The sequence below is a fragment of the Sebastes umbrosus genome, chromosome 11, assembly GCF_015220745.1.
Source record: "Sebastes umbrosus isolate fSebUmb1 chromosome 11, fSebUmb1.pri, whole genome shotgun sequence".
NCBI classification, from domain to species: Eukaryota; Metazoa; Chordata; class Actinopteri; order Perciformes; family Sebastidae; genus Sebastes; species Sebastes umbrosus.
In genome coordinates, this window is record NC_051279.1 from 31,857,686 (window position 1) to 31,879,211 (window position 21,526).

Consider the following 21,526-nt stretch of genomic DNA (forward strand, 5'->3'; position numbering starts at 1 on the left):
TGAAGGACTTGACTTGATGATGGAGAAACTGCTTGATTGGTCAAAAAGGTGGGGACATCTTCTGTCATGCTCTGCAAGCAACTATGCAAACATTCATTTAGAGGAGATGGAAGCAAAGTAAATGAAGTGGAGATGGTTTTCGGCACTACATTTTTTTCACTGACCTTAGATGATCACATGCTGGCTGTGGAAATCAAAAAATGATGCCAAGGTGACGCTTTATCCTGCAATGTTTTATCTGAAGAAACCTTCTAAAATACAGATAGGTGTGTTCACAATGTGGTATTTACTGTACACATGCGCATTAGATTCTGGCTCTGATGAACAATGCCAGCGACGTACGCTCGCCGATTGAAGAGCCGTGTCTGAAACATCAAGATCCCAGTTATGCCCCTTCACTGTAGCGTCCCCATCACAAGAATGAGTTACAATACGCAGTATTGCAGCTGATCAGAAATAAAGGACAGCTTCCTGCTCATGTATCAAATGAATACTTGTGTTAATTATTGGCTGTGGCCAGTCAGGAGGCTATATCAGGCAGAACAGACACCCATCTGATTTTGTTCCAAGAAGACAGGCAAAAGTACACTGTCTGCCGTCATTAATATAACACTGATTCTTTCAGAAGAGGCCCTCCGAAGGCCAGTCACAAGCCTAGCATGAGTTTCTCACAGCACAATAGGCACCCTTACAGACTTATCATCCCCATCATCTTCATCATTATAATAATCATCGGCAGTATGATGTGGCTCAGTCATCAGTTATGAGTATGACACCAGTGGCTTCTCTTTTTCTCTTAAAAATATCATAAAAGCAGGCTTGTTGTAAAACACAAAACATGTGCTAACAGGGAAACATTTTCAATCTTACCTCTGTAATGCTAAAAGTATAACCCCACCCCCCCACCCCCCCAAAAAAGAGAAATCCTATCACACTGGGTTAGGACTTGATATGGTTGTGATCGCTTTAATCTGCCACCAAGCAAACGCTACAGAGTGAATGTTATACATGTTGAGTTCGGTGCACCACCGTGACAAAATGAACACACGACCACAAATGTACGACTGTTTAACAACTGCTTTGGGGTTTATTTTACAATTGAGAAAGAAATGAAACAAACTAATCGGTGCTAAAAAGTTTTTTTTTTTCTTTTTTACAATATTGTCGATAAAACATTGAAATGTATAGTCATTGTGCATCGCTTATTTATTTTCCACACCATTTTCATGCATCAAATTGGATGCAAGTATAATTAAAATCATTTTCTGTAAACCAAGCCAAAGAAGCTAAATTTGTAATTTTCTTTAAAAAAGGACATTTTTGTAGCTCTACAGCATATATCTATATACACCATCTGTTTTTATTTTTTATCATTTTTGTATATAAAATGACAATATAAAAGTTAGAGAATGCACACACCTTAAGATACAAAGAATGTTGAGCCGTTTCAAATGGTAAGATATGTCTGATGGAGTACTGACATTTCACTGGTAATCATTTACATGGAACGGACTGTTTCTCTTTACAGTTGAATAAAGCGACACAATTTAGAAAGAGGATGTTGTAACAAACCATACAACTGGAAAATTGCTATAAGGTGATACTTCACAACGAGGAAAAGGTTTTTTTTGAGCAAACTTGCATACTGACGGCCATTCATTTTCACTGATTGACTCGTAAACCAGAAGCAGCATTTCAGTTTTTCCAAATGTTCACGTGATCTTTTTTTTTTTCTAATACACTGACAGATTTATGAGCAGGCCATTCGTCATCAGAAACATTGCAGTGACAGGAACCCAAAAAGGAGAAGGGGGGGAGGAGGGGAAATGATAATCCTGGATCTTTTCAAATCAATCTGATTTTGACAAATGCAAGATATTTCAAAACATGTTCTCTTTACAAATTCAAAATTCAACCGTCTAAGGTGCTACTTCAGTCTTTCAGGGTATTCTTTCATTCTTTTGGTGTATACATTTAATTTTCACCTTCTTCATATCAAGTATTATACAGTTTTGTCTTCCACCAGTTCTTTTTCCACTCTTCCACTTTTACCATTGAAGCAGTAGTTGTATTTTTGCCATGAAAAGATTAAAATCTTGTGTTTAACCTTGATTCACTAAAATACATGCACAGATCAGACAAATAGCATATAAATATATTACAAAATAAGTGTAAAAAAGCTTGGCAAAACAAAACAAAACAAAAACAAATCAACATGAAAAGACATGGTCCAGTCAGGCAGTTATCACAACAAAAAAAATAATAAGACCGATTTTTTTTTCTGGCGGCTCAGTTCGGCCCAGTGCAGTAACTGTGAACAATGTCATTTTAGTGCAATGAGATTCTAGTCAGTTCCACAGCTGTCAGTCTCTACGCTCAGCTCGAGACCCCACCAACCCCCCCGCTTAAACCTTCTCCATCTTGTCTAGCTTCTCCAGTTTCTCCAGAGCAGTGACATACACCAGGTGGTCCTCCGGAGACTTGCCGTGGGTCTTGCTGAGGTGCAGTTTGACTGCGTGTTTGCTGACGAATGTCCGATTGCAAAGTCTGCACTGGTACACGGAGCTTGTGTCATCCTCTGCCGTGGTCAAGGCTGACAGGGAGCTGCCGAATGTCATTTTGTCTGTGATCACCTTTGAGGCAGCCTGCTGCTCCCGAAGGTGCTCAGTTGACAGTTTGGACAGGTCCTTCAAGCTGAAGCCCAGGTGAGACTCCAGGTGGCCGATGTAGGCGCCGGGAGTCCTGAACTGGGAGGCACAGTCGCCACAGAGGAACACGGGCTGGCACGAGTCCATGTTCTTGAGAAACTTGGTGCCCCCAGTCCGTCTCAGCTGGTACTTGACGTTAGCCAGCCAGTGGGATATGGTGGTCATGGAGAGGCCTGTGAACTTACAGATGTGGACCCGTTCCTGGGGGCCCAGGTCAGTCATGGCGAAGCGGCCCTCTGAGGTCTCCCTCAGGCTGGATACGAACTGCGCCTGGAGGATGAGGAGGTGCTGGGGGTTCCAGTTGGATTGCCTCCCTTTCCTCTTTTGCACTGGGGAGAGGTCGTCCAGGGCGTCCTCGAATGCGCTGCCGTCGGCGTCCGACTTCTCTGAGATGGACGAGGGAGTTGAAGATTTGGGCGTCAGCCTCCCGGTGAGGTTCTTTACCATATCAGAAATGTCCATCAGAGCGTTCTCTCTCAGAGGAGAGGAGACTGAGTCAGGGAGGGAAATGAGCGGTTTGTTACCATTTACGCTATTGTTGGTCAAGAGCAGACTGCTGCTGTTGTTATTGTTGCTGTTAATGCTGGCCTTACTTTTACTCAGGTCTATGGGCTGGTCGCTGCTTTCATACAGCTGATAGTGGTTGATGGGCTCAGCTGGCTTGCCCTGAGGAGTTGAGTTGAAAGCCGGCTTATCCATCATGCTGTTGCTGATTTTGTAAAGCATAGATAGTGGGTCTGCAGCCGGGCTTACTGGTTTGGAGGCCTTACCCAGGTGTGTGTTCATGATTGACTGGAGTGCACTGAGAGGGTTGATGAAAGGACTTTCCGGCGAGTGATCGGTGATGATGCCAAGGCTGTTGCCGTTAGTTACCGGGGATTGGCATGGCTCCGAGCCGTTCTTTGAATGGCTGTTGTGGCCGTCTACTAGGCTCTCTTTGGGCTCCTTCTTGCAGATGAGCTCTGAATCTATGCTGCCCGGGCTGCTACTTCTCATACCAGACGGTTTACCTACAGAAAGGTCATTTGGAGACGTTAAATGTTCTCTCTGCTCTCTCAGTGCGGGAGAGGGGGATTTTACTAACGACGGGGGCCGGCATCGTTCCAAGCTCACCATCTTCTCCTCCTTCTCTTTCTTCACAGTGGCAGCTTTCCCCGTCACTTTCTCCACGAGCTCCTCCATGGCAGTGACGTTGCTCCTGAGGGGGGTGGGGGAGGAGGGGCTCCGAGGCGAGTGGATGACTGAGTTGGGGTCGGTCACTAGGCCTCGTAGCCCGCTGTTAAACATCGGCTGCATCTGGACACTCTGGATCATCGGGGGTAGAAGAGAACCAGAGCTCTTCATGGCGCCCCCGAGCTGGTAGGCTGCGTGAATGCTAGGGTAGCCCCCCCACGTGGGTGTGCCTGTCTGGGCCTTGCTGATGGCACTGGATACCGTGTTCTCGAGGGATTTAAGAATATCTAAACCCCCTTTTGGAGCCTCCTCCAGATCTTCTTCTCTAAGGTATTTATATGATGTGGCTCTGTTCTCGGATTTCTCGCCCGAGTCATCTCTCTCCTCCTTGATTTTTCTCTCCACTAGCTCACCACCGTCAACCTTTTCATCCTCTACGCCTTCCCTCTTGTCCTCTGAGCCAGAGGAGAGGGCGGGGGACACCGGCTGGGACTTAACGCCGCTGGGAACAGGGAGTCTGGTGGTGGTCGGCGGCAGTGGGATAGACTGAATCTTCTCTTCCACCACTGGATCAAACACCAGCTGTTTGCCCTTCTTGGACGCGGAATTTGTAACCTTCAAAAAGTGACCAGTAACCATCATGTGGGCAGTCAGCTGTTGCAGTGTATCATGGGAGCTCCCACACTCCATGCATTTGAGGATCTGGGCTTTACGAGCTTCAAACTGCCATGTGTAGCTGGCGCCGTTCTGGTAGCCGTAGCGGTTGTTTGGCGTAACGTAGGGGTTACCTGCGGATTTTGCGTCTTTGCCAACATCCCCGAGGGATACACCACCACCAGCATGGACAGAGTCTGGGGAGCACGGGGACACTATAGCATCATGGAGAGCTCGCTTTTTATTGGGCATCAGTTTAGTGGCCAAGGCTGGCACTGGTTCTTTGAGAGGCACTTTCTGGTAATGCTTGGTCTTGATCATATGAACGCTGAGATCTTGCAGGGACTCGAATGAGTGGCCACAGTACATGCACTTCAGCACCTTCTGTGCGTCCTCTTTGCCCTCCATCTCCATCAGGGAACGCTTGCGCGGTTTGGACCAGCGCTTCCCGTGATCCTCCTCTTTGTCCTTGTTGTCATCTCGATAGTGGCCCGTCTCATTCATGTGGACCGTTAAACCCACCAGTGTGTCGTAGGCGGCGCTGCAGTCTTTGCAGCGGAACTTGCTTGCACCAGTGAAAACAGAACCGTACAGCTTGTTGTTCTGCCTGTAGAGCTGCACTGTGCTGAAGAGGCTGGGCTCTGGTAAAAGGTGGTAGGGGGTCTGCTGAAAAGTTTTGGCAAGTGCTGCCTGGTGCCAGTCATAGGCTACACCGTTACTAGCCCCGCCACTGCTGCTCCCACTGCAGCTGGTTGCGCTGTGGCTGCTAACAGAGCTAGCTGCTGTGCCATTAGTGTGGCCACTTGCGGTGCTGCCCGTGTGGTTGACAGCGGTGCTGGAGCTCCTGCCGTTATGGTGACTGCTAGACATGTTGGCCCCGCTGCTCTTGTTTGTGGTCGTAGTCGTGGAGACAGTTGCGGTAAGGGCGGGCTCCGGAGTGGTGAGGGCACTGTTGACACTGCCGGCTGCAGCAGGCTTAGCTTTCATGATGTCCATTGTGATGCTGGACCAAGAGGCATCTGAGATGAGGTTTGCATAGACGGCTTTCATCTGCGCCAGGCTATCCTGGAAAGAGAGGCCGTTGTTGGGGCGGAAGGGCAGAGCCGTGCCATCCCTCTCCTGACCGTCCCTGGAAGAGGTGCTCTTGAAGTCCGTCAGCCGGTCGCTGGCGTCGCTGAGCGGAGACCCGTATCCAGCGTCGGGGTTAGTGCCGTTGCTGAGCGGAGAGTCTCTGTAGCTAGGCGGCTGGCCTCCGTCCACATCTTCCTCTTCCTCGTTGCACAGAAACTCAGTGTCCTGGCCGTCTAATGAGAGGCCGTCATCCTGCAGGTGCTCTTCCTCATCGTGATCGGCTGCCTTGAGCTCATCTTCGGGCATGTACGCTGGAGAGAAAGAGAGCGAGAGACAAAAAAGGGGAGGAGAAGAGAAGAGAGAGAAAAGAGGTCAGCTCAGTGAAATTAAACATTTACAGCAGACCAACAGGACCACTGTCAAAATAACATGGAATGAATACTCAACGATGGGAAATGTAGGCTTTTACTCTCATCCAATGTTAGTGTGTACGCATGCATACATGAATTTGTGTGTATCTCACACACATGTGGCTCTGAAAGCCAGTGGTGAAAAAAGCCTCCGAGGGAAAAATAAATCACTGAGCTTCTGACAGTTGTCCTTTTCCTTCCCAACTCCCTATTCCTCCACACATGCCTCATGTTCCCCAGGAAATGACTGGCTGTTTGGCCTTGTTAGCCAGCTGCATGCTTGCATGTTCAACTCCCCCCCCCCCTTCTCTTTCTTTCTCTCTTCCCCAAGCTTTATTGCCTTTCACTCATCCAGTCGGTGAAGTCCCGCTCCTCACATGTTCAGGTTATGCAACTGATTGGGGAGGGAAAGAAACAAAACACTAATTCAGAGATATTGCAGCTTTTTTCTCACCCACTCTGATGAGCTGAAGGTCATTTTCGTTTGAGCTAATAGGCAGGAACTGGCAAAACAATGGCACTTGGATTGAGAATGCCACAATGATTGTTGAAGGAAGGAGTCAGGGGCATACTACTACTGCTCTGTGATCCAAAATGGCATGGACAATGCTTAACAGAAAGACAGATTAAAAGAGGAAAGGGAACTAAAGGAGGCTGAGCTGTAACAGGTTTACTAGTAAAATGTATAAAAGGCAAATGAGATAGAGGGCTAGACCATGTGTGTGTGTGTGTGTGTGTTTGCATGCTAGGGAAGACACAGCAAGCATCAGTAAGTAGGAGAGACAGGAGGTGGTTAGGGGGGAGAACAAGTGAATGAAAAGTAGATGTGGGGGGAGAAAGAAAAAGTGAGCAGGAGGTGGTGGGTTTGATGGGCGGGGAGAGTGGGTGTAAGAGAAAAGGGAGAAAGAAGAGAGAGAGAGAGAGGGTGAGGGAGGCAGGGAGACAGGAAAGACGGCCCCCTAGCTTCTTCCTTTATCTCCTTCCTGCATGGTGAGATGTGTGTCCTAGATGCCAGTATCAGTCTCTCCTGATGAAACAGATGTGCTGTCAGCTTCAAACGGCACGCTAACCTGTCATATCATAATCTAAGTGGACATAATACCTGATATATATACACTGGCAACATTTACTGCTGCCTGAGAGGAGATGGGTGGAGGGGGGTGGGGGTGGGGGAGGTGAGCAGCTGCACCGTCGACTGTGACTGCGCGATGATGATGTGCATGCGTGTGCGTGTGAGCGCCTCGGTAAGTGCCTGCTTGCGAAATGCGCGTTTGCCCGCGCGCTCACCTCCCCGTGCCTACTCCACGCACTCTGCGGCTCATGCATGTTTGCTCTTACGGTGCGAACCTGAGCCCACCGACCATAATATTGCCTATAAGTCTGAGTTCGCTGTGTGCTACTGATACACCCCTCTCCAAATGAGCAACATACTCCCCTAACGCCTGACAGGATTTCAGTGAAATGAGAGCACTACAGGAGAACCTGGCTGCGCTTCAATCCCACTGACAGACTGAGACCGAGACAGTTTCTAAAACTCCTGAAAATCCCTAACACAGCAGATTAGCATTATGTGCTGTACTCTCTACAACACATCTGCAGAGTGTCTTCTGTTACAGTGCCTTCCCCCCTCACTAACCCGCTTCCAGAACAGGAGGCTATCAATACATATCAGCCATTTAATATACAAAGCGTCCTGCAGAACGCACGTCCATTCTTCACGAGCCCACACGAACAGTGCAAACATACAGTAGGAATTACCTATGTGAGTCAGTCACAACGGCTGGCTGCAGCCAAAAAATAGCTAAACCCCCCGATAGCTGGAAGTGCTTAATACACACACACACACAGACACACACACACACACACACACACACACACACACAGAGAGAGAGAGAGAGACAGACAGCAGGAATGAGAAGCAGCAGATCAGAAATATCACTGGGTGAGTGACAAAACACAGACTGCAGCAGGGAGGGGCTTCCAACAATGAGCAGGTCGCCAGGGAACCCTTTGACGATCCCTGTCAATCAATGCCTGTCCTGCTATGTTGTCATGGAAACAACAAAGAGGGAGATATCAAAAGCACACAGACAAAAGACTGGCAGACACAGACATCTGTAAAAATCACAGGCAGCAAGTGGACGGTTTTCGCAAACCATAAATGTACAATATTAGTGATGAAACGTGGCGTTCAGGTTAGTCTGAAATAAATTACCCCCCCATCTCCTTTGAGATGCTGCATCCATTCTGACAGGATGCTAAAACCTGAATCTACACATAAGCTCTATCTGTTCAATCACCGCAACTTGAGGATGTGTGATTCTGACTGGCGGACCAGATTAAGCCCCCTTCTCTCGTCCTGGACGCGCATACGCCGAGCAACACCAGCGGCAAGGGGGCGGGCTCGGGAGGGAAGGGGCAGGGCCGGCGCGCCGTCCCTGGCGGTTTGGTTTGCCGAGCGGGTGATGGCTGTGAGCAGGGCCATCTGCACGGGCGCCAAAGCGCCTGTCACTTTTGCTCGGGGACGTGCCGCCATCAAGGAGACAGGCGGCAGCGTGGCCAGGATAGCGCCGCAGACTCACTGTCAGAAGCAGCAGCGATCAAGCCCGCCACCAGCCACGCCAGATCACCAGCAACACACACCGAGGAGGCAGGAATTAGCATCGGAGTGTAGCGCTGATCTCCCAACACCTACACATACGGTTAATACACTGTGAACAAAAAGGGATCTGAAATATGTTAAGCACCAAAAATGATTTGTAGTAGCCCCTTTGGATGTTACAAAGAGCCTTTTTAAAAATGCATAATGCACAAATGGATTGACATACACACTTTATGGTGCTGTAAAGGAGGTGGTATCAAAGGTTTTCATGTCTCAGGCTACAAAATACAGTTTGGGCGGCGGACCTTTATGTGATTAGAGATGAGAGCTGAAGCGTGTTTTGTTCTCATCTCTCAGTGAGAGAGTTCCAGAAGGACTACCACTTTTTAAAGTGTGCATTAAGCACCCTTTATTCTGATTTGTACCTTATATATGAAGATTAAAGAATGCTACACATCATTACAGATTTTGCATTTGTGATCAGGTTTGTGCATTTAGCACTAGCTCTCAGAGACCAGAGCCGAGGGTGTGCTGAGTCCTGTTGTGCGGATCAGACGACACTTTGATATGATGTTTTCCTGATGAGGAGACCGTGGTGAACGCCCCGTATCCTGCCTCAACATGGGACAACATGATCGACCTAAGCACAGATCATCTTGAAAACATCCCCCCCTCACATGCGGCCTGAGATTTTGTGTATGACTTGATTTTTGTAAACGATACCGAATGAAATATAACCGACGGACACGTCAGTGTTTTGGCAGGGAGCAAAGCAGAAACATATCACTCCTTTTCAAAACTTTGCTATCTTTCTCCGCCCTTCCCCATTTTTTATTTTTTTTTGCCTTCTCCCTTTGCTTCGCTGAGAGTCTGCTGGTTGTTAAATCAATAAAACTCTCTGTCAGGCTCGCGGAGCTTCACCATTTGGCCGATGTCAAAGCCAAACAAACCAGATAAGAAAGGCAGAGAGGCGATGAAATGAGAGAGAGAGGAAAAAGAAGGGGATGAAACCAGTCAGCCTCCCCTCTCCACCACCACCACCTCCACCACCAGCCCCATTCCTCCAACACCCCTCCTTCTATTTATTTACACACATTTCTTTATTTATTTGATGTGAGTTTGGGAAGAGGGGGCAATCACGGCAGTCATTTGCGGCACTAATGTCCAATCACGGGCCCCTTCACTCATGTGATTTAGGCAGTGTAGGAGTGGGTTCGCAGCAGAGAATGGGTGTGGGGGGGTAGGTGGTGGGTGGGGTGGGGGGCAGAGGCCGTTTAGGCCGGGCCCTAATAGGAAACTGGCAGTCTTATTCCTTCCCCAGATTCTGTTTGTCACCCCGCTCTCCATTACGTGCCTCTCAACCCTGATGGCTTTGGACAGGAGCTGATCAAAAAGCCATCGCTTGACCTACACGCCGTGGCAGAACGAGACTCGCGCCCCGCACAGGGAGAGTGGGAGAGAGGGAGATGAGATAGACGAGGAGGACGGGTGGGGAGAAGGAGGGGTGTATGTCAGTGTATGTGCGGAGAGGAGGAAGAGTGCTGCGGTGAGGAGGGATGGAGGAGGGAGGAGGGAGGAGGAGGAGGGGTGATAGCTCTCGGACCGGGACAAGAGGGCTGTAAATAAAATGACATTATTATTTCCTCTGTCCCGTCATGTAGAAAAGCCAATTATGGTAATGCTGCTGCCGGCGTGTCAGAGGGAATGCTGGGATGTGCTTCCCGTGAAGCGGCTAACATGAGAGCAATGCCCTGATCAGGAACACAGGCCTCAGTTTGACAAGAGACTGTACAGATAAGGGGAAGAAGAGGAGAGAGAGGGAGAGAGGGAGAGAGGGAGAGAGAGAGAGAGAGAGAGAGAGAGAGAGAGATATGAAGCCAATAACAAAGCTGCGTCTGGGCCTTGTTTTCTTAACACACAGATATTAAGCTCTCTGCAGGAGAAAAGATAAGTTTGGGGATCCAGGTTTTGAAGTTTATTCTCACCATTTACTTGATATTACCCTCATCATATTTCATTCTCACTGCTACAAAAAAATTTCAGTTGCATTGAGTTGTTGAAAAATCAACAAGCAACCAAACAATCACCCGTGAGGAGGCGCGCCGTGCAGAATCTTATTAAGTGCAGCTCCATGATGTGAAAATGATTGAGAAGCCCTAAACCCAAAGAAAAAAAGCTATCAACCTGAAAAGTTCAGCAGTTCATGAATTATACTCTGTCACACCTCAAAATTTGACGAGATGAATTATGCAAAGACGACGGCGAGAGAGCCGGATATTGAGGGTGAAGGCGATCATTTACTTTGGAAGCTAATTCGTTCTCATCTCGTCTCAGGCTTCTCCAGGTATCCCGTTCTTCAAAATTCCTCCGAAGGCTTGATAGGGGGGCTCTCCTTAAAATAATTCCTCCTCAGCTACCTTTCTCCCTTCACTTCCCTCCATCACCCCCCTCTTTTCTCTTTTTCTCCCACCCTCCTCCTCCTCCTCCTCCTCCTCCTCTCTCCAGCCTTGCTCACATGCCCACATAGGCCCCTCCCAAGCGGAATAATGGGAGCATATGGCCTAGGCAGCACCTACAGGGCCTTAAATAACTGCTGCAGCATTCCAGCTCGCTGTACCAATTTATCTCCCACCACTCCCCCCCACCCCCCAACCCCCTCCTTCACCCCATTTCAAAACACTCCTAGCCTGAGTTGAGCTCAGCAGACAGCAGGCGGATGGGACATGTTGTTCTTGAGACACACAGCTACATAATGGACTGACGTAGAAAGTGGAGTGAATGTGAATAAGTGCTGTGCAAACAGGATTAGCGGGTGAAATTCTGTATTATTGATATTCATCGAGTCAACCAGCAGCCTTTCCAGTGATCGTTTGCGCTGGTGGCTCCGTGCAAACACTTGAAGTCGTGTTGAGTTACAGTTGGCCGGTAGCATTATGTAAAGTCACAGCGCCGCTCTGTTAGAGAGCAGTTTGTTAGTGGGTTTTGCCTTTGCAAGCAGGATGGCGATCCTACCAGTCTGTAGTCCATTTCTCAACAACTATACTGGCCAGACGCAGATGGGACAAAATCTTCCAGGACTGAAGAGGTTCAGGTTCAATGTCTTTATCGGCTAATGCTGTTTTATCACCATTTTGGGGAGATATCGATCATCTACTTTCTCGTGCTACAAGGCCCTTTGAATAAAAGCTAAATACCAAAATGTGCACAGTACAGATCGATGCATTATTGTTCTGTTAAGCAAGGCGGGGTCAGAGGTCAAGCAGGTAGCCGGTGCTAAGCTGCTACAGGTCATGCTCTCATGTAAATATGTCAATACGTCCCACAGACATCCTTCTATCTGACCTCCATGCAGAAAAATCAGATATGGATTGATGGGATTTGTACATGTGATTGTATACGGGCAGGTGTAAGATCCAAGAGGCATGTGGGCAGGTTTGAGTGTGTGTGTGTGTGTGTGTGTTTGCGTGTGTGGTGTGTGTGTGTGTGTGTGTGTGTGTGTGTGTGGGTAAGTGAGAGAGAGTGAGTGTGAAAGGTGCTACTGTTTTATTTATAGAGTAAGCGCTATTTATACCCAACTCAAAGATCAGTTCAGAGAAGCAGCTTGTGGGCCACAGCCAAGATCACTCTCCATTACTGTGCATGCACAAAACCCGAGTCACACACACACACACACACCAACACACACACGCTGATGCATACTGAAGCTGAGGCTGCAAGCACAATCCGCTTTTTACACATGCATGCAGTAACAACACAGGGAGACATTTGCAGTATATCCCGCCGTGTGTTAGTTGGTGAAGGGGTGGATGAGGGATTGCGGGGGGCATGGGGGGGGGTATTGAGCCCACACTGACTGACTGAGTGTTCTTCATGGAGTACAGCAGGCTTTAACATGCTGCCGGATCAATACGGTGAACCAGCGCCAATCGATTGCAATTCATCTGGCTTTTTTTTCTTTTTAAAATTTCATTCTCACCCACTCACACTGAGCTGCTGCTGCTGCTGTCCTGCGAGGCAATACATAAATAAACATACACGCATATGCACACACATGAACGCGGTACGCACACCTGAGTGGCTGGAACAATTGCACCCCTCCGTTGCAAACGTAGGGTTCAATAAACCCCGTATGGAATTTATTTATTTTTATTGAGCATATCAGCCCCATCCTGGTCTTCTCTGCATAACAAGGCCTGTATAATTAAACCATAAATTTCAGTGCGCTCCTTTAATTACCACAGACAATGTCAGGAGGCAGCAGAGTAAACAAATGGCTTTGAAGTGAGCAAGAGAAAAAAGAACGCTTCGACACAGCAATGGAGAAGCTGTTCATTTTGGTGGGGATGTTGTTGCACTTGAAAAGGATGAAATGTTCAAAAGAGTGTACGTGCACGGGGAGTACAGTATGTATTTTTTCCCCCTCCTGTCTTTTCTAAGAATGCTTTTGAGGGATGCAGGTTTGCTGTAGAGTGAGCAGAGGAATAATCAGCGCTGCGAGCATGACGATGTGCAAATATGTATATTTGGATGAGCGCGGCACACCTGCGACAACTAATAAAGTATGTTAGCAAGTGTGTGCATGTTTAAGCATTTGTTTTTCCTGAACACAGTTTGTTTTTCTGTATAATTTATTGGAAGCCAGAGGTTTTTGTCCCTCTTGACCACGACTGGAGACATCTGTGCGTCCTATACAGTATATATGTGTGTGTGTGTATTGTGTGCTTTAGGTCAATGTCAACACACAGACCTGCTTCCCAGCAGCTTAGCTAATTACACAAGAGCCCTGAAGGCCACTTAGAACAGGTTAGCTAATTAACAAACAGGCTGATTGCAGATTAATTGAGAGGTGTTCCTAATCTTCACCCCTAAACGCAATGACAAATGCTAACTGGCGCTAATTAGGCCGGTATGGAGAGCCGAGAGTGGAGGTTGTATTTACAGTTACCGTCGCTCATATGGACGTGTGGCAAATATCCAGCTGCTTTTTTTACAGATCTGCCAAGCAAATAAAACTTCAGTGAAACTACTCAGACGCAAAAATGTCAACAAGACGATTCACAAACAGTCAAGGTGTGTATTTTTTAATTGTATATTGAATTAGTTTGTGAATTAGCTCTTAAAGGTAGTAAACAGTAGTAAATTATTTTATTTATTGCTTGTAATTTTAGCTATTTAGGCTATAATATTTGTTTACTTTTACTTCACTACTTTTCATATCAACATAATTGTCTAATTATTATGATTGCTTGTATACTGTAATTACTATCATAGTGTCCTCTCAGTTTTGTCCCTTTATTATATCACAGTTTCAGCAATCTCCGTGTCTAAGCTCTACGTCACCAGTTAGCTGTGATGATAAAGCCCTGCACTTTCTTTGAAAACGCCCCCTCATATGTTCACTGAATGCAGCGTTAAGACTATAATGTTTTGCCGTTGACCTTTAAAATGTGTGTGTGTGTGTGTTGGAGCAGCGTGCGTTCACGTCTGCTCTGACATGAATGGCGTGCGTAGATCATGAAACCCGAGACGGCTGCAACACAATGGGTTACGGTGGATTACAACGGCAAAATGGAGAGAAATAGGCCCCTCAGCGGGGATCTGAACCAGCACCCATCTGTGTGACGATCACCTGCCAATAGAAAATAGACCCCCCCCCTCCACACACACACACACACACACACACACGCGCGCGCGCGTGCGCACACACACACACACACACACACACACACTGAATCTTGCAATTTTCACAGCCACTAAAACTACTCCCCAAGGCCCGACTTCTTCCAACTTCCATCTGCCTGGATACATTCATCATACAGCTCCCCTGTCTATCACACACACACACACACACACACACACACACACACACCTGTGCCTTTTAAGCCCCCCCCGCCCCCCAAACACACACTCTCAAATTCCACCTGGCCTTTCTCAACCTCTGACCCCACCCTCACCCTCCCTCCTATAATCCTTCCCTCCATCCGTCGACTCCTTCCCTTCCCTCCGTCTCCGACGCCACCTGCGCTTTTTAAATCCCCACATCAGGATGGACCGCTTCACCTGAACACACATGCACGTTAACCAGTAAATACACACACACACACACACACACACAATCACGTATAAACACATGCAATCACCCTCACCCAAAACACACACACATTCATACACAAGTATGTACAAATACACACACACACACATGCACTGTCCCTGACAAGACAACAGCCAGCAGCAGCTGCTTCCATCTCCTAGCAACGGCCAGCCTGATAGATGACCCAACGATGGATAATTACCGTAAATCACCACAGCTCACACGCTAAAGGAGAGAGAGGGGCGAGAGAGCTTGAGAAAGACAGAGAGAGAGAGAGAGAGAGAGAGAGAGAGAGAGAGAGAGAGAGAGAGAGTAGGGGCTGAAAGGGATCAGAAATAGAGGGCTGGGACTGGTCATGTGTGCACTAATGCACCTTGGTGAGCTCAAATTCATCCGCCTTTTAAAGCACACAACACACAACTGATACACTCCGGCACACTAAATAAACCTGTGTATATTTGCATGAAACACTCGTAAAAATACACATTTGCATACATACAAATGTGCGTGGTTTTGTCGTGTTTACAACACACAAACACACACTCTCTCACACACACACATTGGCAGCATTGTCACTGTAATCTGAAACCGCAGGCCCCGCCTCCCTATAGAGGTGCCTGTCTGTCACAGATTCACCTCTTTTACACAGCGGCGCCAATCAAAGGCCAAACGGTGCTGGTCAACCCTCCGGTGACGACGATAAAACACATTTGCATCATGTATCCCGTACATTCATTTAGCAAACATGACAAACTACCTCCAGAAGTTTTTTAAATAATTGCACTCTGGACAAAGTTTACTCCAAAATTATCAACAGATCTTCAATATGCACACGTAGCTGCTCCATTTACTTCCCCTTCATTTTCCTCTCTCCCAGACATGCAATCTGTCCCTCTCTCTTTCCCCTTCTTTCTTCCCTCCCTCCGTCCCTGTGCGAGTCCTGGCTGCTGCAGACATTTGATCTGGCTGCCTTGTGATAGATTGACAGGTAATGAGGAGGTTGAAGGGGCGTTGGAGACAGGAGCAGGTGTTCAGCACAGTCTTTTTGGCCAGCGCTAAGCTGCCATGTCCTTCACTGCTGCACCGCACCACACCACTCCGCTTCCTCTCTCTCTCTCTCTCTCTCTCTCTCTCTCTCTCTCACTCATTCTTTCCCTCCTTCTTTCCTTCCTTCTTTCCACCATCCCCCCCCCTTCCTTTCTCTTCCTGAGAGAAGAGGACTATGCAATCCATCACGCGGTGACACGGTCGGACATAGACTGTCTTTATATGGGGAAAAACGCATGAGCTGTGGAAATAAATAGAGAAACGAACATCGAGTCCCACGCTGGCAGCAGCAAACTAGGCCTCGGACTGATCAGTCAAACTGTGTCGAGGAGAAGATGAGACTGATTTGGAGCATCCTGCGTAGAGGAGACCGATATGGAGTTTTAAGAGGCTGATACTGGTGCCGACATGACTTCTATCACGCTAAAAAGATTTCATTATTATGTGTATCCCCTCAAAATGTACTCTCGGCAGGTTAGGAAAGCTTCTGAAACAGCTTTTCAACCAATTCCTTTAGCTTTAGCAGCTCTGCGAGGTGAGCAACGCAGGTTTCATTGCAGGATTTACACACTGAAGTTGGTGAGTAAATCCTCCCACACCACACTCGAGGTGCATTTTCTGGTCAGCCACCTGAAATAAAAACATTACTAACACAGTCATATTCACCTGCTGCAGTCAGGCAGAAGTCTGAACTACATCACATCAGAGGTGGGCAGACTCGTCTGGCCCAAATCCAACAAGAAGCCAATATCAGGAAACATACTGTACAGTGAGTGTATATCGGTCTGACGCTACACACCTATCTGAGTCATTCTACACTTTGACCTGCTTCAGTCCTGCTGACACAGCGGAGCACCGCTGTGCATCGCACCTCACACACTAAGGAGGAGGAAAGAGCAGAGAGGAGGAGGAGGAGGACGAGTGGGAAGACAAAGCAGAAATCTGAGGGTGTGGAGCGGTACTGTGAGGACAAGCTGAGACAAAATATGGGCTGCAGGTGGATATGCGTGTTTTTAAATGTGCGGTAAAGATCATTCGCTTTGGTTAAAAGTTGGGCTGTCAATCAATTCAAATATTTAATCGCGATTAATCGCATGAGGTGTTCATAGTTAGTCATGATTAATCTCACATTTTGTATCTGTTCAAAATGTACCTTAAAGGGAGATTTGTCAAGTATTTAATACTCTTATCAACACGGGAGTGGACAAACATGCTGCTTTATGCAAATGTATGTATATATTTATTATTGGAAATCAATTAAGAACACAAAACAATGACAGATATTGTCCAGAAACCCTCACAGGTACTGCATTTAGCATAAAACAATATGCTCAAATCATAACATGGCAAACTGCAGCCCAACAGGCAACAACAGCTGTCAGTGTGTCAGTGTGCTGACTTGACTATAATCATAAAGTGGGCATGTCTGTAAAGGGGAGACTCGTGGGTACCCAGAGAACCCATTTTCATTCACATATCTGGAGGTCAGAGGTCGACGGGGACCCCTTTGAAAATGGCTATGCCAGTTTTTCCTCGCCAAAATTTAGCGCAAGTTTGGAGCTATTTCGTGTCAAGCTAGTATGACATGGTTGGTATCAATGGATTCGTTAGGTTTTCTAGTCTCCTATGATAGCAGTATCTTCACTCTGGCTTTAAAACCGAGCCCGCTACAACCTCTGAAAGATCGACTGCATTAAAGAAATTAGTGGGGTTCAAAAGAATTTGCGTTAACGCCTTATCATGGCGTTCCCTTTGACAGCCTGAGTTCTAAGGGAGGGTTGCTTTGCTGCATTGTTTTGGTTGCTTTTCAAAAGCTAAATGTATCAACAGAAATCACAATGAAATATCATTATTCTGAGGTCTTTAACAGGTTTAACCCAGAATGACTAGAGCTTGCAGCAGTTGGCTCAGTGATTTTCGATCCAAACTAATTTCCAGTGTACTGAGAAACGTTCTCTCCATGTGACACATGGCCACACATCGGCTACGGTGGAAACCAACGGCTCTGGTAAAGCTACTTTGAAAACACCTTAAATGCAGAGAGGGCGGAGCTTGTATTGTCGTCATATGGAGCCAAGAGGACAGAGACAGTGGGGGGAAAACAAGGCTTGAGCCCGTAAATCCACCCCTCCAGTTTATTACCCAACATTAAAGGACATGTCAGCCTCCTAAATCAGCCGGCCGAGAGGAGACAGCCGGGCTAAAACAGGGAGCATTTGCATGTTCCCCCTCAAAACATTCCTGAGAGGTGAGCAAACCGCTCGACCACCTACCTCCAGCTACATCAACAACATAGTTCAATTTGAGATTACGCTCTGCGTGATGGATGCCGTCGGCCTGCTGTCACGATGGACCTTTCTGGAGCAAAGTGAAACTTGTATGTTCTGTTATCTAGGTTTTGTTCAGCATTTTTTCCTTCAAACGGATTTAAAACATCCACCGCCCGGTCAGACGTCTGACCAGCTTTCCTACTTATTCACAGCTACAAAAAAAACAGCTTCACCTGGACAGTTTAATTATTTCAAAATAACGCTAGATAAGAGTGTGTAGAATTAAAGAGGAAGCCACCGAGCTTAAAATTAGCCTTTCCCAATTGTCACCCTACTCAAAGAGAACCTGTTTTCTGAAAAAAAAAAAAAAAAAACGTCATTGACGCGCAATCACATTCAAACACACTCGCCTGTCAGTTTATAACTCTCCTACTCTCACACACAATGACACACTCGCGCTCGCACACACAGGCCACCGAACGTTGTCCGACACACAAACAGACACCCACACATACACACTTTTTAAGCCCTCGCCTGGCATCAGCTGTCACACAACCTGTCTCGGAGAACTAAGCGGAGACAGACGCTGTCAACTTAGAGTGCCTCAAATGCCCACATCCAGCCAGGCAGAGGAGAAATCAAGCCTGTCTCCCAGTATAATTTGCGCTAATCCTTCATGGGAGATAGTAAAGTCTATGGCATATCTGCCTAATAGCATCAGTCACCGGCAGGTTCTAATCTCATATTTAGACCCATTTCCATCACGGACTGACGACAAAAGCACCAGCACAAAGTGTGATTACCTTCTTATTTTTTTACATTTCTGCATGACTTGACTCCTGATAATGGGGGGGGATTTTAAAACCATGAGAAGCAAAAACTTTGAGGTTCTTTTTCTTAGTGTGAGGAAGAAGAAAGTCATTTCAGGCGACTACAAAAGACAGGTAGACAGGGGGAAAAAAAGAGGAGCAAAGTAAGTGGCGAACTGTATCGGGAGAGAAAAAGTGGAGGTAAAGAGAGTGAAAACCTTTCAGTCAAGAGCCTGCACACACTCAAAACACTCCCATTTACACATCCTCATGCATGCACACTCTCACACACACACACACACACACACACACACACACACACACACACACACACACACACACACACACACACACTCTCCTTTTCAAAGCGTTTACAACCTGTGGTGTTTGTCCTGCTCTGCTGGCTGCTTTACCACGTGCATTTGAATGCCGACTGGAGTGCATCCCTCCCTTTCAGACGGCGCCATAAAAGACGACACACACAATGAGAGCTCCTTTCAGCCGAGCGGGGGCTGCCTGGGGGTAGGGGGAAGCACCTCCGAAAAACCGCCACGGCACTCCAGCTCTTGGGGGCACAATGAGGTGCTGAGCCCTTGATGAATAATAAGAGATTATTCATAAAGATGACAAACAGAACAGAAACAAACTATACAACGTGTTTTGGGATGAAAAGTCCTTTAGTTTGCAGCTCACCCCCCCTTACAGAGTGTGTGTGTGTGTGTGTGTGTGTCTCCAAGAGTGACCTGGCGAAAGCTAGGGAGACAAAAAGAAAGGGGAGGTAGCGCGAGGATCCTAATGAAGCCGTAAATCAGAGTCCGATGAGAACAGGCTCTCAAGGAGGATCACATCACTGGAGATCAATGCAGACAGCTACACACACACACACACACACACACACACACACACACTGACGAGGATAAAGACAAGAAACAGTCGAGCACATGCCAGAATTCCCAAGTGAGGCCGACTTATGAAGGTACAAGCGAGTACATGAGCATAAGCACACACATTCATTCTACACACACACACACACACACACACACACGATGACATACACTCTCATCTACAATCTATTAAAGTCCCCCCCCCACACCAGAACCCACCCACATGAGCTCAGGAGTCCCACCTCCTTGTTCAATCCCGCTCGTCTGAATAATATCGGCCGTGATGAATGGCGCCATAACTCTGATATCCACAATCAATCTCTGCTTTAAAGACACATCCATCTTGTGTAATGCTGACGGTGGGGGTGTGGGGGGGTGGTGGCGGTGGGGGGGTGCTCGCCTGACCTCCTAGTAGGGTGGAGTATGGGGAGAGAGAGGGGCTCAAGGGTGCCGATGGAGGGAAGAAGGGGAGTTGGGAGTGGGGGGGGTCACTGAGTGATGTCTGTCAGCTCACATCTGGCTGCAAAAATAAATGAGGCTTATGAAGACGAATGAAAAGAGGCCGTCTCCCCGGTCCCCCACCTCCCTGACACACAGAGAGGATAGAGGGAGGAGGTGAAAAGACAAAGAGAGAAGAAGAAGAATAGGAGAGGTGAGAAGAAATACAGCATCTCAAAGCCTCTTCTCTCATTCTTCATCTCCCTGTAAACACTGTCCATTGTACGTTTAGCATCAGCGTGAGCCCAGTTGTCCGTTTGTGCCAAAATGTGCTCCAGGACTGTGTAAATATGCTTGTTTTATTGTGCTTTAGCCAAACTTGGCTGCGCGTTACAATCAATGAAAAGCGTTTACTGCTCAAGAGGAAAACAAAGATATCAAAATGGCCACGGAAACTCTCCGGCCTGAACTCTACCTATGGCTGTGTGTGGGGGGGTGGGGAGGTATGTAGTGGGCTGGGTGGGTGAACTATCCATGACCTGTTAGAAGGGTCACCCCTCAGTGACACCACCACTGAATATTCTTCTTAATGATGTACCACTTCTTTTAACCCCCGCAGACAAAGCAAGGAAACATTATACTATCAGGAGGGCTCCCCCCACAACCTCTTCTGCTTCTTTTCCTCTTTTTCCCCTCACTCACTCACTCTCTCTCTCTCTCTCTCTCGCTGTCTGTCTGCTCGCCACCTCGTGCTGCCCCGAGTTGGATTTTTAATTATTAAATAGAGAATTTCACCCAAAGTTTCTCAGCTGCTAGAAGTAGAAATATACTCGGTTTAGTCTGGTGTTGGAAAGCAAAAAGTGAGCGGGTGGACACGGTTTTAAAAGAAGACGCACGCTTGCAAGATGGATCAAAATTGTATGTATTTGAAATCCCCAGAATGCCTTGAGAAAAAATTTACTACATAAGTACTAACCTGTGGAAATGATCTTGCATCTAATATTGGTAGCTACCAAAAACCCGGTTGTGTTAACTTACATAAAACGTTTATGTCATCACTGTGATACGACATGCAGTCTGGCTACTAAATGGTAACATCGGTCTGGAATTATGTGATTTATTTTGATATATTTCTAAATAAATTCATGCTGGTTTTACTTGATCTCTTCATAATTTGGTCGCACTTGCTCAAAAGAAAAGTTCTTGAAAATAAGACGTCGCTCGGTGTTGGACAAACATGGCAACAAGGCCACTAAACACAGGCCAAGAGGCAGATTACAGTGTTCTTAAAGTCTAATCTGGCCATGGTGGAGGAAGGGAAGGGCACCCAGGTGAGATAGCTTATTGATTCTGCTAGTGGCCCAGGATG

The 21,526-nt window shown here is 47.2% G+C and overlaps 1 protein-coding gene across 3 annotated transcripts in view; it reads right to left on the bottom strand.

Annotated features, from left to right (window-relative positions):
- Positions 1-1,059: 1,059 nt before the first annotated feature.
- LOC119496636 (teashirt homolog 1-like) overlaps positions 1,060-21,526 on the bottom strand; it is a 37,237-nt gene continuing 16,770 nt past the window's right edge. Inside the window, exons 1-2 of one of the 3 annotated variants that reach the window (XM_037784076.1) lie at positions 19,214-19,434; positions 1,060-5,917 (exon numbers count right to left, since the gene is read on the bottom strand). In XM_037784076.1, coding sequence (XP_037640004.1) covers positions 2,406-5,912 — 3,507 coding nt within the window. In that variant the 5' untranslated portion in view covers positions 5,913-5,917; positions 19,214-19,434 and the 3' untranslated portion in view covers positions 1,060-2,405. Of the gene's footprint in view, positions 5,918-19,213; positions 19,435-21,526 lie in introns of those variants that run through there. The other 2 variants (XM_037784075.1, XM_037784074.1) reach the window with 2 other exon arrangements.